General features: G+C 40.1%; 2 protein-coding genes across 2 annotated transcripts; both read left to right on the forward strand.

Moving 5' to 3' along the window:
• Positions 1-9,832: 9,832 nt before the first annotated feature.
• Positions 9,833-10,983, forward strand: LOC142217698 (hemoglobin subunit beta-2-like). The gene is made up of 3 exons (XM_075286044.1): positions 9,833-9,964; positions 10,409-10,631; positions 10,855-10,983. The coding sequence occupies exons 1-3, from the start codon at positions 9,873-9,875 to the stop codon at positions 10,981-10,983; spliced, it is 444 nt and encodes a 147-aa protein (XP_075142145.1). The 5' UTR covers positions 9,833-9,872.
• A 6,098-nt stretch (positions 10,984-17,081) lies between these two features.
• Positions 17,082-18,567, forward strand: LOC142217696 (hemoglobin subunit beta-2-like). Its single transcript, XM_075286042.1, has 3 exons — positions 17,082-17,197; positions 17,887-18,109; positions 18,438-18,567. Exons 1-3 carry the CDS (start codon positions 17,106-17,108, stop codon positions 18,564-18,566), a joined length of 444 nt encoding a protein of 147 aa, XP_075142143.1. The 5' UTR covers positions 17,082-17,105; the 3' UTR covers position 18,567.
• Positions 18,568-18,841: the final 274 nt, after the last annotated feature.

Genomic DNA, 18,841 nt, shown 5'->3' on the forward strand with positions numbered 1-18,841 from the left:
ATTCCGTCCATCTCTTATCTCCTGGGAGAAGCCGGATTAGCTAATTGATGTGGGGTCTGGGTGTCCCTTTAATAATGCATCAATTATAATAGATTACATAATAATGTAATCTATTGTGGCCAAATGCAAAATGAAATTCTATTGACATATGTTTGGTCAGTAAAAATGTATACACACGTGACTAAGTGGTTCTGATGTATACACAATATGATATGATGTTCACATCTGCGTTGGTATTCCGTCTGGGGAAGTTCGCATGAGGACCCCTCTGAACGGAATACCGAACGCAACTGCAAGCGGTGTGCCAGTCAAAGCACATGGCGCCCTAGACTATAATGGGGTCTGTATGCTTGCCGCCAGATCTCCACAGAGATCATGCGGACAGGAAAATAGTTCAAAATCTACTTTCCTATCCGCATGAGTTGTGCGGGCAGCACGTGGCAAGCACATGGACCCCATTATAGTCTGTGGGGTCCGTGTGCTTTTACTGCACAGCGCTTGCAATTGGATTTGGTATTCTGTTTGGGGGTCCCCATGCGGACTCCCCCTGACGGAATACCAACACAAATGTGAACCAAGCGTTAGGATGGCTAAACACATGAAAATCACCTGAATCTGTTTGTTTTTGAAATAATGGACAATTATCCAAAGAGTTTTGTTTTAGATATCAAAGGAAGGATGACTGATTATATTGGATCATATATATATATATATATATATATATATATATATATATATATGATCTTTTTGTTTCCAGGTTATTTCTAGAGGAGTGTGCCAAAATCTTATTCCCCACTTTCCCCCTTTATTACCAATTTTCAACAAATTCTTCTTCATGAATGACATGATAATGCTTGTCTGCAACTGTTTCTTTTGAAGTATATGAAATTACCGAAAGATCTGAGCACAGATGTAAGATCTGTAATTTATTTTAGACACACTGCCAATTTCTCTAATTCACTCCCCTTTCCTACTAAGCCATGCAACCTTGTTGAAAATAGCACAAAAACAATATAAAGGTAAGGACTAAAGATGGCACAATTGACTTTGGCACAATTGACCAGTTATACCAAATTTTCTGGATTTTAATGAAACCAAACCATTGTGGATTTGTCTCGGACAAACTAAAATTGCAGGATATTAGACCCCTTAGAATAATAGGTGGAGGTCCAAGGGAGCCAAAAAAAAAAATTATACTCTCTTTCCCTCACCTCTTTTGAGCCTCCTTGAGGCACTTGGTGCCCTCCTGGAGACGTCATGTGCTGTGGTCACTGATAAGGATAGTGATTTGGCCTCAGTGATGACATCAGCACACCAAGCGGCATGATGTCATGTTGTTCAGCATGCCCATCTCACATCCATAGTCTATCTGACTTCGGCTCAAAAAACTGCATCAAAATCTGCACTGATGTGTGGCCTTCCTGGATGTTTGATTGAATGAACAGGGAAGACCTTTACAATAAAATATGGGGTGAAAACTTCAGCATGCTGACCCACATGGAGCTACAATATGGGACAATAAAGTTTTACTATCTCCATATCATTGTTTGCTGCAACACAGAGGTCTGAGGGGTGAAAAATAGACTATAACATGGTATATAATAATATATATGGTATATTATTGATGACTCATTGTATCCCTAATACCATAGTCAATGTATAGCCCACTTTCTGAAAGTTATCAGATTATTGTGGTTATTAAGGTGGATGACACAACAGAAATGTACATGGGTAGACTAAGGAAGGTCAATATAAAAATTCAGACACAAAATAAGCAAGTTGTACACTTTTTTTTTACCATATACAATAATTAACTTTAATGTCCTCAAAAAACTATTCAAAAACATATAAAATTTATTTATATTTTTACATTACTGATTTTGTATGAAAGAATAACGTGTAGTCTTCCCATTAGGCTTTTGGTTGTGTACCCCTGGACCCATAGATATTTCAGCAACTTTCAGCAAACCTGTCCAATGTCATCGTCCATCACTGGCAATGCCAAGGTCCAAGTAAAAGAGGCTGGCTACAGATCCCTGCGCAGTCACATGGACAGGAGCACTGCTGTGCATGGACTACGTACGAGAGGACCCAGAAGCCAAACCTTCCTCTCATTCATAAGGTGATTTCACATACTAACAATATCATATTCACTTTATAGGATCATAATCACTTAAATCAATGGGACAGCCTGAAAACCAAAAGCAATTGATACTGAAACACTAGCTGTATTCAGGGCTTATGGTTGATATGCATATTGGAATTGAATGAATAAAAACACAGTCCAGACACATGCAAATGTATATCGGTGTATCAGCAACTTACCTACTCCACAGAAAATAAAAACATTCAATGCTAGTGCATGCTATACTTGTCCCGCAGGACCACCACAACAGTCATCTGATAAATATATTTTCAAAAGCCGCGCAAACCCCAAACAAATATATAGAAAAGGAATGGAAAAAACACTTGAGTTGGCTGCTCCGGATAAATCCCCGACTGAAGAGGATGAGATATGTAGCAATGGTAAATAAAAAACCTTCCAGCGCCAAAAAATATTTAAATAAAACTTGACTTTTACTTCATGCAATTAAAATTGTAAATACAATGGATCCATATGAAATACAAATAAGAGTAGCTTACGCGTTTCGGGGCTACGAAACATGCCCCTTACTCATAGCCATGAGTAAGGGGCATGTTTCGTAGCCCCGAAACGCGTAAGCTACTCTTATTTGTATTTCATATGGATCCATTGTATTTACAATTTTAATTGCATGAAGTAAAAGTCAAGTTTTATTTAAATATTTTTTGGCGCTGGAAGGTTTTTTATTTACCATTGCTACAACAGTCATCTGACCCCTGAACTTACAGACAGACAGAGCTGGAAACAACTGCATTCCCATTACCACTGGTATACCATGGCTGGGGCTGCAGCTCTGCACCTATCATTTAAAGGGGCTCTATCAGCAAAATTATGCCATATGAGCCCCACATACGCCTGAATAGCCTTTAAAAAGGCTATTCAGGCACTGCTAATGTTATTTTAAACCCCACCCCCGTTTTAAAATAATACTCTTAAAACAAATATGCAAGTGAAACTTATCATGCATGATGGGCGGTCGTGCACTGTCCAACGTCATCTTGCTTTCATGCCTTCCTCTTCTTTCTTCTTCCAGCGATGTCCTCCTGTCCTTGCACTTCCATGCCTTCATCTTCTGTTCTTCAGGAATGAAGAGGTTTACGAGCAACTGCGCATGTGCAGTACGCTCACATAATTCTAAGGGAAACTTAGAACTACTACAAAAATGTCTCCAGAGCTTGCGCAGTAGCGCTCCCTCCAGAGCGCTACTGCGCACGCACGGAATTTGAACTAAACCCGCCGGAAGAACAGAAGATCAAGGCGGGAAAGAGCCAGGACAAGAGGGCGCCGCTGGAAGAAGAAAGAAGAGGAAGGTGTGACAGCAAGATGACGTCGGACAGTGCACAACCGCCCATCGTGCACGATAAGTATAATTTGCATACTCGTTTTTAGGGTATTATTTTAAAACGGGGGTGGGGTTTAAAATAAGATTAGCGGTGCCTGAATAGCCTTTATAAAGGCTATTCAGGAATATGTGGGGCTTATACAGCATAATTTTGCTGATAGAGCCCCTTTAAATAGGAGCTGAGTGGCTGCCAGCTTCACCCTTCTGTATGACTTCCTATGCCCAGTGGCACATAAATCAACTGATCAGTGGGGTCTGGGTGTTAGAGCGTCACTGATCCGATACAAATGACTTATCCTGTGGATGAGTCCGTAAGAAAGAGTGCAGAGGGCAACATAACATCTGCGCGGTTTTGGAAATATCAGCATGTCAATTATATCTAAGAAAATGCTGGTGGATTCCCCATAGATATAACTGTAACAGAAAGTCCACGGAGAAAAACTCCACAAACTTTCTGTTTAAAGCGCTGCAGGAAGAACCGTGAGACGTTACCACCGCAGCTTTTCCCACAGTGCTTTCTTTCTGCGGATCGTCCCATTGGGCCTTTGCCTAATACTTTTGTAACGTATGCAGAAATACAGTAAACAAAGAGACTAACATCATGGTAAGTAAGTACATATTGTTTTATGGTTTTTATATTTTGCTTGCCAGTGATCAGAAATGAACTATGTTATATATAGTGCTCTCATTTCCATGTATTTGTATACAAATCAACTTTAGGGCCACACTCAAAGATAAAAATCCCATAGATATCCGGTTCTCCTCTCAGCTGAGAAGTGGATACCACTGTATCTAGTCTAGGCAATGCCATGTAAGCTACAGTCCTATGAAAAAGTTTGGGCACCCCTATTAATCTTAATCATTTTTAGTTCTAAATATTTTGGTGTTTGCAACAGCCATTTCAGTTTGATATATCTAATAACTGATGGACACAGTAATATTTCAGGATTGAAATGAGGTTTATTGTACTAACAGAAAATGCGCAATATGCATTAAACCAAAATTTGACCGGTGCAAAAATATGGGCACCTCAACAGAAAAGTGACATTAATATTTAGTACATCCTCCTTTTGCAAAGATAACAGCCTCTAGTCGCTTCCTGTAGCTTTTAATCAGTTCCTGGATCCTGGATGAAGGTATTTTGGACCATTTCTTTCTACAAAACAATTCAAGTTCAGTTAAGTTTGATGGTCGCCGAACATGGACAGCCCGCTCTCAAATGATCTGAAAACAAAAATTGTTCAACATAGTTGTTCAGGGGAAGGATACAAAACGTTGTCTCAGAGATTTAACCTGTCAGTTTCCACTGTGAGGAACATAGTAAGGAAATGGAAGACCACAGGGACAGTTCTTGTTAAGCCCAGAAGTGGCAGGCCAAGAAAAATATCAGAAAGGCAGAGAAGAAGAATGGTGAGAACAGTCAAGGACAATCCACAGACCACCTCCAAAGAGCTGCAGCATCATCTTGCTGCAGATGGTGTCACTGTGCATCGTTCAACTATACAGCACACTTTGCACAAATAGAAGCTGTATGGGAGAGTGATGAGAAAGAAGCCGTTTCTGCACGTACGCCACAAATAGAGTTGCCTGAGGTATGAAAAAGCACATTTGGACAAGGCAGCTTCATTTTGGAAACAAAAATTGAGTTGTTTGGTTATAAAAAAAAAGGCGTTATGCATGGCGTACAAAAAGAAACAGCATTCCAAGAAAAACACATGCTACCCACTGTAAAATTTGGTGGAGGTTCCATCATGCTTTGGGGCTGTGTGGCCAATGCCGGCATCGGGAATCTTGTTAAAGTTGAGAGTCGCATGGATTCCACTCAGTATCAGCAGATTCTTGAGAATAATGTTCAAGAATCAGTGACGAAGTTGAAGTTACGCCGGGGATGGATTTTCAGCAAGACAATGATCCAAAACACCGCTCCAAATCCTCAGGCATTCATGCAGAGGAACAATTACAATGTTCTGGAATGGCCATCCCAGTCCCCAGACCTGAATATCATTGAACATCTGTGGGATGATTTGAAGCGGGCTGTCCATGCTCGGCGACCATCTAACTTAACTGAACTTGAATTGTTTGTCCAAAATACCTTTATCCAGGATCCAGGAACTGATTAAAAGCTACAGGAAGCGACTAGAGGCTGTTATCTTTGCAAAAGGAGGATCTACTAAATATTAATGTCACTTTTCTGTTGAGGTGCCCATACTTTTGCACCGGTCAAATTTTGGTTTAATGCATATTGCACATTTTCTGTTAGTACAATAAACCTCATTTCAATCCTGAAATATTACTGTGTCCATCAGTTATTAGATATATCAAACTGAAATGGCTGTTGCAAATACCAAAATATTTAGAACTAAAAATGATTAAGATTAATAGGGGTGCCCAAACTTTTTCATAGGACTATATATACATCAGCAGCTCTACACATTTCTATGCCACTTTGCTACAATGTATCACTCGGACATCCAGGCAGTTATGCTTGCCAAGTATTGCCTAGAGCTGATACAATTGTATCCACTTCTCAGGACTCTATATTTTAGACTGCCATCACTCGTCTGAAATGAATTGTAGTTGGTTGGTTCTTCGGTGAATTATTCCAAACACAAGAACATCCACAAACCGTCCAATGAGTGTTTGACTATCCCAGACACTTGGAAAGTTAATGGATGAAAGTGCATTGTTTAATGCTACAGAAGTGCTAAAAACAGGGAGGACACTTGTAGGTGTGTGTTAGTAGTAGAAATACATGCCCAAAAATCATAAATCAAAAGCACAACATTTATCATCCTATTAATATTATAAATGTGAAAGTTTGTGAGTTTGAATGTTTGTGGGTTTGGATGTTTGGATGTTTGTTAGTCAATCACGCAAAACCCGCTCGACCGATTTGGCTGAAAGTTTACACAAACATAGTTAATACACCCGATTGCGCAATAGGCTACTTTTCATCACAATAGCGCACATACGTTTGTGCCAGGACCCCCACAAAACCCAAACTCACACCACCATCTCTGCAATCTCACACACTTTGGACCATAGCAAGCCACAAAATTCATATTGCCCTCTACAGCCTCGCCCCTAACCCCACACAATCACATATACATATACTTTACCACTTTGCTCCTCACCTTAACGATACTCCAGGAGGTTCTCTTTAACGCTCCGGAGCAGCCATGTTTGCCGACCCCCACCGCTCTGACAATCTGCGACACCACCCACCCATGTCAATACCCCTAGGAGGTCTAATAAATGCAAAAAAAAAAGTTAAAAAAAAATATAAAAACAAATAAAAAGGATTAAAAGTTTAAATCCCCCCCTTTCCCTAGAACACATATAAAAGTAGTTAAAAACTGTGAAACACATACATGTTAGGTATCCCCACGTCTGAAATCGCCCGCTCTACAAAGCTATACAAATATTTTTCCTGTTCGGTAAACGCCGTAGCGGGAAAAATGGTCAAAAGTGCCAAACCGCCGTTTTTTCACTGTTTTGATTCTGATAAAAATTTGAATAAAAAGTGATCAAAGCAATAACATTTCCCGAAAATGGTAGAACTAGAAAGTACACCCGACCCCGCAAAAAAAGACGCCCTATACATCCCCGTACACAGATGTATAAAAAAGTTACGGCTGTCGGAATATAACGACTTTTCAAAAAAAAAATTTTTAACACAGTTTTGGATTTTTTTAAGGGGTCAAAATGTAAATAAAATCCTATAAATTTGGTATCCCCAGCATCGTAACGAAACACAGAATACAGGGGACATGTCATTTTGGTTGCACAGTGAACGCTGTAAAACCAAAGCCCGTAAGAAAGTCGCAGAAATGCATTTTTTCGTCAAATCCACCCCATTCAGAATTTTTTTCCTGCTTCCCAGTACATTATATAGAATAAATAATGGTGGCATCATGAAGAAAAATTTGTCCCAGGAAAAATTAAGACCTCATATGGCTCTGGGAGCGGAGAAATAAAAAAGTTATGGGGTTTAGAAGGAGGGGAGTCAAAAACGAAAAACGAAAATCAAAAAATGCCATCGACGGGAAAGGGTTAACTTCAAATACTTCTGTCCCAAAGTCACTATGTAAAGTTTCTCACAACACCGTATATATAGCAGCTCAAATACAAAGTAACTGCAACACAAAAGTCTCACGTATTCTCAGAATTCAGCAAAAACAAGATACAAACTTACATTTCATATCCCATCCCTTATACATAGTACGAAACCCTTACCCGAACCTGTATATACCCACTTCTACAATCACCGCAGACGAAGTCGCGGGTAACAGCTAGTTATAGATATAAGGAACTTAGTCTATACAGAAAAGGGATCAGAAAGGGACCTACTTCTTTGGACTAAATGTTGCAAATGTAGCTTTTGTAAATGCTGGATTATTGCACAATATATAGAAACGTTCAGTTGTTTCAGAGTTTTGGGATGAGATCTATACATTTAAGGATATGTTAATTGAAGACCCATTTACAAAAAAAAACATTTAAAAAAAAATCAAATATAATAAAAATTATACATTTGCTACTTTTATGTGTTAAGAAGACCATTATGAACTCTTGGTTACAGATACAGTAACAGGAACATACTGAGATCCTTCTTCACCTTGGAACGGTTGGATGTGCTGTATATAAAAGGATGCCAAAGGAAAGATTGTTAGAAGATGAGGAGATGTTTCTTTGAGGGTCATGACATCTACAGGATGTGCGAGTAAGAAAATATTCATGTGTTCAGGGCATGTGGAGAGAGTGATAAGAATTGAGGATTGGGGTGTGTTATTCTTTGTGCATTGTGGACATGTTCCTTTTTAGTACCTATGACTATATTGACTGAAGAACACAAAGGGAAAAAAAAAGCAAAGGTTAAAAAAAAGCTGAATCTGTATAACCTGAAGGAACGATGAGAAAGCATGATGGAAAACTTTAAATATGAAAAAGTTGCAAACATACAAAGAAAAGCAATTCTTGGATACTGCTCACCTGATCCTAGGAAGTCTTCAGGGTGCAACGTCCTACACCTCCAGACTTCAAGAGGCTACAGCAATGTGATGAGGAATCAAGAGAAGACTGCTATCCCGTCAAGGCTTCAAATAAAATTTAACTTTTAATCCATAATGTATTCACATGTTTTTCTGACTTTTTCACTTACCTGTTTGGTGCTGTATCTTTTAAACATTATGGATTAAAAGTTAAATTTTATTTGAAGCCTTGACGGGATAGCAGTCTTCTCTTGATTCCTCATCACATTTCAGAAGTGAAGTGTTTTTAACCCCTATGCGCACCAGAACATACATGTAAATCCTGGTGCATGTGACTAACTATGACGTCCACTCTGAAGCAGACGAAATAGCTGTCGGGTCTGTGCTGTTTCACACACCCCTATCCCTAGATCACATATAAATATTAATAAAGATAAACAACACATTAGACATCCCTAAGTCTAAAAATGGCCAAACTACTAAAATATAAAAACATTTGTCCCATATAGTAAACGACATAGCAGGAGGAAAAAATCAAAATGATTTTTCGCTGATTTGCCTGTTTAAATTTTTTTTACAAAAAGTGATCAAAAGTCTATGGGATTGTGTTTTACAGCGGTCACTTTGACACGTGTTTACGTGTTTGAATGAGCGGAGCGTAAACTCCGTGTGAAGGCTCCCTATCATTGCATTTTCACAGCAAACTGATATACTCCCTTTAATAAGAACCTACACACAAGAAAAAGGGGGCACACTCTGAAATAAGTGGGGAATGGGAAGATTTGAAGCAATGTCCACAAAATGTTAGTGATGGTAGGGGCTTGGAAAATACTTTCAGCAGAACTGGTTAGCAAACAGTAAGTGATTTTATACATACCTGAGATAGGCACAAATATAAAGGAAATAATATAAGGGCAGACTAGATGGACAGTTCTTTTTACCAAACTTCCATGTTTCAATGCAACATTGGAAAAATCATACAAAAAACAACCTATAAACCCACCATTGATGGAAAAAACACCCTATGAGTTGGTGGCAGTTGTCCCATCAGACCTATAATTTCTAGAACCCATAACCTGTGCTAATCTTACCTCCAAGAAAGGCATCCAGGCTCCTCTCGGTTTTATGCTATAGAAATATGACAAGTATTAATTTAATTCAACATTGTATAAAATGTATATTATTATTGATGAGTTGCTGCATCACAAAGTGCAGAGAGGACAATAGTCAATGTATTGACCATTATCAGATTGTTGTGGTCAATAGGAGGATGACACAGCAGAAGTGTACATGGGTGGACTGTACGATGGTCACTATAAAAAGGACACTCATTGGCCAAGATGTACAGCACAACACAAGACCTTCATCTCTAACAAACTTCAACCCAACAGCAACAATGGTGCACTGGACTGCTGAGGAGAAAGCTGCCATTACCTCCACCTGGGCCAAGGTCAATGTTGAGCAGGATGGCCATGATGCCCTGACAAGGTAAGGACATGAATATATATATATAATATATATATATATATATATATATATATATATATATATATATGTATATATATCCTGTCACTGCTATATTATTCATCACTGTTTACCTTATCCTGATACAGTAATTTGTTACAATGTATCAGCCAGGATACTGGATACTGGGAACAACTATCGCACAAGCAGTGATAATTCTATGAAGGTATAAACAGATTCTCAGCCTGAGTGAATATGAATATTTCCATCCACAGAGATTAAACAGGAATAATTCCATTCATAAATAGCAAATAGAACTGTTTCCAATCATATATAATAAGCAGATGCTAAAAGTGGTGAGAAACTGAGATATTCAATAAACTATTGTAATACATGAAGTGAAATTCCTTCCATCTCTTTTTACATTATTGATTTGTATATAAGAATAAATTGATCTCTTTTCTTTAGGCTTCTGCTTGTGTACCCCTGGACCCAGAGATACTTCAGCTCCTTCGGAAACCTGTCCAATGTCACCGCCATCTCTGGCAATGCCAAGGTCAGGGCCCATGGCAAGAAGGTGCTGTCTGCTGTTGGCAGTGCCATCCAGCACCTGGATGGTGTGAAACATCACCTGGCTGACCTCAGCAAGTCCCATGCCCAGGAGCTCTATGTAGACCCTGAGAACTTCAAGGTACAACTTTCCATACACTTTAAATTTGTATCTGTACATTTTTGGGCTATAAAAATATTACTTACTAATTTTAAAACAACAAATCACACTAAGAACAGTTAATATAGTAAAATCTTATCTTAGTGTGGTATTAACTTCACCTATATACTCTTATTTAAAAATCTTATATTCATTTATTTTTGGAAACATCAACTTGAAAACAAATTTCTTTTTCCATCCACAGCGTCTTGGAGAAGTCCTGGTCACCGTCTTGGCCACCAAGATGGGGGATGCATTCACCCCTAAGATCCAGTCTGCCTGGGAGAAGTTTGTCAATGTCTTGGTGGCTGCTCTGAGCCACGGCTATTACTAAGTCATCAATATGGTTTTTTTGTGAAAAAGTCTGTAGACTTATAATAAAAATTCTTTTCAGAACCACAGCAATGTTATATTTGTGGTCTTTCCTATCATGACAACTTGTAGCAACCTATGCAGTTAAATAAATATACAAGCACAAACTAAGCACGTGACTCTCATAGGTGACAGTATCTGCAGCATTTCATATAGCTTGTATTCACAGAGTGGGATGTTGCATATGTAGAACAAAACTGTGTAAATTATATATCAGTCAGTTTCTTCCATATGCCCCTGGTCCTTGTATCCAGAATGTTACTATGATGTTAAACTCTAAGTTATGCTACTACATATTAAATACAGCACACATGACAATACTATTTATTTTATATAAAATCAGAAGCACATCATATACATATATAGACATCATATACACATGTCTGGTACATGCTCTAGTCCAGTGGTACTTAATAGAGATGAGCGAGTACGATCAGCCAATCCGAACAGCACGCTTGCATAGAAATGATTTTTGCTGATGACATATTGTTGTTTATGGAGCAGCTGTGAGAAGATCACAACATAACATCAAATATTTGGGAATTAAATTGGGTCGCAATCAGGAGTCAGTATATTGGTTCAACCATCCCCCACTAATAGATAAAATAATTGTAGCACTGAGGATCTGGAGGGTGCTCCTGCTGTCCCTATTGGCAAGGAATAACTTATTAAAAATCATAAGCATGCCCAGATTTCTCTATCCCCCTACAAACACTTCCCCTCCTTTTGCAACAAATCAACATTAATCAATTGACCAGATATGATCTCTGAGTTTTTGTGGCATAATAAGAAGCCCAGGATTAAGTTGCAAAAACTGATATCATCCAGGGAAAAGGGAGGAATGGGAACCCCTAATATAAGGCCTCTCCTGTCATGTTTATTGGGGGGGGGGGCAATGTATTACAAAAGCTACTCGCAGTTATCAGCTGATGACCACAAATAACTCTTCCTAGCATCCTTCCTAGGATTTCATTGTCCCCTTGTTCGGACAGGGTCAAGTGATATAAATCACATGGTTCTGGTTGCAGAAAATCAATTAGTTTCGTGAAAGGCTACACAATAGTCGTCACTTATCTCTCGTAGTTAAAAAGCCAGCCCTGCAAGGAGGAGGGAGAAGGAACAAGTTGATGAAGGGCACTGGTAGCGCAGAAGCGCACCTTACCAATTTGTTTGGCAATGTCTATATCTGTTGTGGGGTAAGGTAGCTTAGCAGCAGCAGTGGTGCGGACCCAAACAGTCAAAGACAGGGACACAAAATATGCAGGAAACAGGTTTATTTAGAAAAACAGGAAAAATATAAACCTTTACAGAGGCACAAAATGAGCAAAACAAAATACAGCCTTAACTTCAGGCAAAACAATAAGAAACAAAATCCTGCTCGTCTGAGCAACTAACTAAATGGTAATAATCAACTAACTATGCATGTACCTTACTAACAGCCACATGAACAAAACAATAAGCAAGATACAGTCTCACTGGCCTCCTCTCACTCCTTGGATCGGCCCTGAAGTGAAGACTCTTCAGTCTTTTATGAGCTAGTAATGATCCTATGACCCACACCTGGGCTAAGGACCACTCCAGACCAGCCCTGGACCACACATACGGTAGGTCAGAACCCTGGGGCTAATAATGTGGGACTCCAGCACTTTGCCTGTCACCTTCTCACACTGTATAATAATTTCACTTTTAGTTCTGTCCGAACAAATTCAGACCAAAACAAGCTGGAGGATTGCTTCAACTGAACATGGGACAAAACAAATTTTCATAGCCTTGCTCATCGCTAAATATGACCCCCTTTCTTTTATATTTGTCTAGATATTAACAAAACAAAGAAAAAAGAATGAATAAATAAAAATTGTATCTGAATAAAATGCTATGAATCATAGAAAAAAGACACAAAAATAACTTGACCAAGCCAAAAAAAAAAAGTTATAGCCTTCAAACCCCATAGTCCAAAAAAAAAGTTTGTTCATGAAGTGGTTAACCTCTACTTTGGGTTAAAGTTCCATATAAATATATTGAATTATTTATTTCCTCTTTATTTTCAAGCACAAGGGTCTGGGTTGCAAATGATACACCATATACTCCTAGGACCCCTTATAGCTAGGCCCTTGAATACAGCAGAAGTCATCAGCCATGTTAGTAAAGTAGTTAGAAACATATCTGACCTTGGAAATGCAGTTTTTGCAGTTTTGTGCCATTTTGTTGAGTGAGCGCATAACTTTAAGATTTACATAGATGATAAAGAAGAGCTTTTTAGAAGGACTTGACTTGACATCTGCAACTTTTACATTGCAAAGAATTAGGCCTTCCCCTTACCTGTGCACTTTCTATAAATAATCCTGTGTTATTTGGCTATGGCATACTTTATGTGAAACAGATTCTACTAGGTCAGCATTTATAACTACACCTATATTACAGTCTGTGTTATTTATAGCTGACATTGGGCCCAAACGCATGTGATTTCAGCAAGTTCTTTAGTATCAGCATGCCTCTTTCTTGCTTTGTGGATTTGTGAAGAATAGAGATGAGCGAACACTAAAATGTTCGAGGTTCGAAATTCGATTCGAACAGCCGCTCACTGTTCGAGTGTTCGAATGGGTTTCGAACCCCATTATAGTCTATGGGGAACATATACTCGTTAAGGGGGAAACCCAAATTCGTGTCTGGAGGGTCACCAAGTCCACTATGACACCCCAGGAAATGATACCAACACCCTGGAATGACACTGGGACAGCAGGGGAAGCATGTCTGGGGGCATAAAAGTCACTTTATTTCATGGAAATCCCTGTCAGTTTGCGATTTTCGCAAGCTAACTTTTCCCCATAGAAATGCATTGGCCAGTGCTGATTGGCCAGAGTACGGAACTCGACCAATCAGCGCTGGCTCTGCTGGAGGAGGCGGAGTCTAAGATCGCTCCACACCAGTCTCCATTCAGGTCCGACCTTAGACTCCGCCTCCTCCGGCAGAGCCAGCGCTGATTGGCCGAAGGCTGGCCAATGCATTCCTATGCGAATGCAGAGACTTAGCAGTGCTGAGTCAGTTTTGCTCAACTACACATCTGATGCACACTCGGCACTGCTACATCAGATGTAGCAATCTGATGTAGCAGAGCCGAGGGTGCACTAGAACCCCTGTGCAAACTCAATTCACGCTAATAGAATGCATTGGCCAGCGCTGATTGGCCAATGCATTCTATTAGCCCGATGAAGTAGAGCTGAATGTGTGTGCTAAGCACACTCATTCAGCACTGCTTCATCACGCCAATACAATGCATTAGCCAGTGCTGATTGGCCAGAGTACGGAATTCGGCCAATCAGCGCTGGCCAATGCATTCTATTAGCCCGATGAAGTAGAGCTGAATGTGTGTGCTAAGCACACACATTCAGCACTGCTTCATCACGCCAATACAATGCATTAGCCAGTGCTGATTGGCCGAATTCCGTACTCTGGCCAATCAGCGCTGGCTCTGCTGGAGGAGGCGGAGTCTAAGGTCGGACCTGAATGGAGACTGGTGTGGAGCGATCTTAGACTCCGCCTCCTCCAGCAGAGCCAGCGCTGATTGGCCGAATTCCGTACTCTGGCCAATCAGCGCTGGCCAATGCATTCTATTAGCCCGATGAAGTAGAGCTGAATGTGTGTGCTAAGCACACACATTCAGCACTGCTTCATCACGCCAATACAATGCATTAGCCAGTGCTGATTGGCCGAATTCCGTACTCTGGCCAATCAGCACTGGCTAATGCATTGTATTGGCGTGATGAAGCAGTGCTGAATGTGTGTGCTTAGCACACACATTCAGCTCTACTTCATCGGGCTAATAGAATGCATTGGCCAATCAGCGCTGGCCAATGCATTCTATTAGCGTGAACTGAGTTTGCACAGGGGTTCTAGTGCACCCTCGGCTCTGCTACATCAGATTGCTACATCTGATGTAGCAGTGCCGAGTGTGCATCAGATGTGTAGTTGAGCAAAACTGACTCAGCACTGCTAAGTCTCTGCATTCGCATAGGAATGCATTGGCCAGCCTTCGGCCAATCAGCGCTGGCTCTGCCGGAGGAGGCGGAGTCTAAGGTCGGACCTGAATGGAGACTGGTGTGGAGCGATCTTAGACTCCGCCTCCTCCAGCAGAGCCAGCGCTGATTGGTCGAGTTCCGTACTCTGGCCAATCAGCGCTGGCCAATGCATTCTATTAGCCCGATGAAGTAGAGCTGAATGTGTGTGCTTAGCACACACATTCAGCTCTACTTCATCAGGCTAATAGAATACATTGGCCAATCAGCGCTGGCCAATGCATTCTATTAGCTTGATGAAGCAGAGTGTGCACAAGGGTTCAAGCGCACCCTCGGCTCTGATGTAGCAGAGCTGAGGGTGCACAAGGGTTCAAGTGCACCCTCGGCTCTCCTACATCAGAGCCGAGGGTGCGCTTGAACCCTTGTGCACACTCTGCTTCATCAAGCTAATAGAATGCATTGGCCAGCACTGATTGGCCAGAGTACGGAATTCGGCCAATCAGCGCTGGCCAATGCATCCCTATGGGAAAAAGTTTATCTCACAAAAATCACAATTACACACCCGATAGAGCCCCAAAAAGTTATTTTTAATAACATTCCCCCCTAAATAAAGGTTATCCCTAGCTATCCCTGCCTGTACAGCTATCCCTGTCTCATAGTCACAAAGTTCACATTCTCATATGACCCGGATTTGAAATCCACTATTCGTCTAAAATGGAGGTCACCTGATTTCGGCAGCCAATGACTTTTTCCAATTTTTTTCAATGCCCCCGGTGTCGTAGTTCCTGTCCCACCTCCCCTGCGCTGTTATTGGTGCAAAAAAGGCGCCAGGGAAGGTGGGAGGGGAATCGAATTTTGGCGCACTTTACCACGCGGTGTTCGATTCAATTCGAACATAGCGAACACCCTGATATCCGATCGAACATGTGTTCGATAGAACACTGTTCGCTCATCTCTAGTGAAGAACACAGGGGCATAACTACCAGGGTAGCAGCAGTAGCGCTTGCCACAGGGCCCGGGACATTAGGGGGCCCAGCTGCAGTTGCTAGGTAATGGGCCCTATTTACTTACCGATCCTGGCTCCTGCTAATGGCCACCTGCACTTCCCCTTCTGCGGAGACGGCTGGGAGCAGGAGCCAGGATAGATAAGTGAGGCCGCGAGCCCACGAACCCCACAAATGCAGCTATCATTATACTCAGGGGGGGGGGGTCAGACCCCGTGTATAATGATAGGAGGTCCAGGGGAGGTGAGGGAACATAAAAAACAGGAAAAAACCAGGGCTAGCTCTAAGAAACCCTGAATATATGGAATATTTTATATGTATGGACCATCAGATTCAACTGAAGTGTATTTATATTTCAACATTTACATTGTTACATTACATCACCAAACCATATATATATAATTAAAAAAACACAAATAGGGGTACATGTATATAAGGTGTCTCTTTGTCAAGAGTTTCTATTCCACACATAATATGGTAATGTGGAGCAGATATCACAGAACATACAATGCTTAATGGTTGGCTGGAACGTTTTACCCCTTTGAATAAAAATATCAGCAAAATAATTTCTATTTTGTTGGATATTCAATATTGAAATGTACATGGGGTATGTTCAATAGCATCTCAAAACTACCCTTCGAATGTTATATTACTATAATACATCTGTTACCTCCCGGACCTGGTTGCTTTGAGGTCGGTATTTAGAGATCCTGGTACATAGACAGTAGCCTGTATGACAAAATAATGGTTGTTAAATATCTCTTCTACTTATTTCAGGGCCAAAATTATTGAAAAGGAGATATCACCAAATGTCACAATTATTACATTCATAAGATACAGTAGAAAATGTCAATGCTGAGTAATATGTGCAGGGATGTTTGGTTATCTTAATGGAGAGTTGTCAGTACTAAATTGTCCACTTTGTCCAGTGTCATCAATTCTATGGAGGATGACACAGCAGAAGTGTACATGGGTGGACTGTACGATGGTCACTATAAAATGGACACTCAGATGTACAGCACAACACAAGAGATTCATCTCTAACAAACTCCAACTCAAAAGCAACAATGGTGCACTGGACTGCTGAGGAGAAAGCTGCCATTACCTCCACCTGGGTCCAGGTTAATGTTGACCAGGATGGCCATGAAGCCCTGACAAGGTAAAGAAATGCAGAAATGTTACAATTATTGAGTTACATTTCATTACTGTAATATTTATTGTATCCTATACCTTTTACGACTAGCTTCATCTATGACAGAATATATTTTATTCATTTTTATATAAAGCTACAGACAGGTTACAATGATTATTATATTGTTAATATATCATATTACATATATTATGATACAAGATATATCATGTATATATTATAGTACAAATTATAGTATATAGTGGATGACTTTGTTACTCTCTACTGTATTATATCAGTAAATTGTTAAATAACAAAAAGTCTTAGCAAAACCATAGTTGAATTTAAAGGGAGTCTGTCCCCTGCACCCAACATATCAACCTAGCCCCGCAGATAGGTTAGGGCCACCTGAATCAAACAGTGTTCTCCTTCTGTTTCCAAGGTATTGATATTTTTGTCAATATGTAAATGAGCCCTTTGGAGCAATGAAGTCATTGCTGCATACTTTTTTGGAGCAACGCCCTCCTTGGTCTAAAGATCTCATTTGTACATTGACAAACACAGTGATATTTCATCAATAGAGGCATTGATTTGCAAGGGGAAAGCAGTGTTTGCAGGTAACCCTAACCTAGATAGATATCTGGTCTGCTGTTATAATAGTACACTAAACAATGATGTTTTATCCTATGACATTATTATAATATACACATTATTTTCAGGCTTCTGGTTGTGTACCCCTGGACCCAGAGATATTTCAGCACTTTTGGAAACCTGTCCACTGTCACTGCCATCACTGGCAATGCCAAGGTCCATGCCCATGGCAGGAAGGTGCTCACAGCTGTTGGTGGTGCTGTCCAGCACCTGGATAGTGTGAAACATCACCTGGCTGCCCTCAGCAAGTCCCATGCCCAGGAACTCTATGTAGACCCTGAGAACTTCAAGGTACAGCAGTAACATTCGGTTTCCTATTCTAAATTATTGTGCTGACAATTCTTTTGAAAAATATTAACTACTAATTAACTATTAATAATGTAACAGACCCAGATACTAATATATTAAATATTATTCTACTATATATATATATATATATATATATATATATATATATATATATATATTGTGTGTGTATATACCAGACTACAGTACTGAACAACTCTATGTGTAAGATATCAACATCTGCACTATAGTGTGAGAAATGGTTACAGTTGCCATGTCCAGGTCTTATAACTATTGACCTTCATTTACTGATTATTTTTCATTTCCTCTACAGCGTCTTGGAGAAGTCCTGGTCATCGTCTTGGCCGCCAAGTTTGGAAATGCATTCACCCCTCAGGTCCAGGCTGCCTGGGAGAAGTTCGTCAATGTCCTGGTGGCCGCTCTGAGCCATGGCTATTTCTAAGTCAACACAACAATGTCTATTATTAAAAGTTTTGTCTCATTAAATGAAAAATAAAATATTTATAAGTAAATACACGGTTGTGGTCATGAGCTGTATGTGTATGCATTAGTAACTTGTGTTTGACTTGGCGTAAAAACCAAGATACCATCTGTCCTTTAACTCAATGACATACATTTCAAGGGTCAGCAATGAGTATAAAATACAGTCCTATGAAAAAGTTTGGGCACCCCTATTAATCTTAATCATTTTTAGTTCTAAATATTTTGGTGTTTGCA

The sequence above is a fragment of the Leptodactylus fuscus genome, chromosome 8 (assembly GCF_031893055.1).
Source record: "Leptodactylus fuscus isolate aLepFus1 chromosome 8, aLepFus1.hap2, whole genome shotgun sequence".
Lineage (NCBI taxonomy): Eukaryota > Metazoa > Chordata > Amphibia > Anura > Leptodactylidae > Leptodactylus > Leptodactylus fuscus.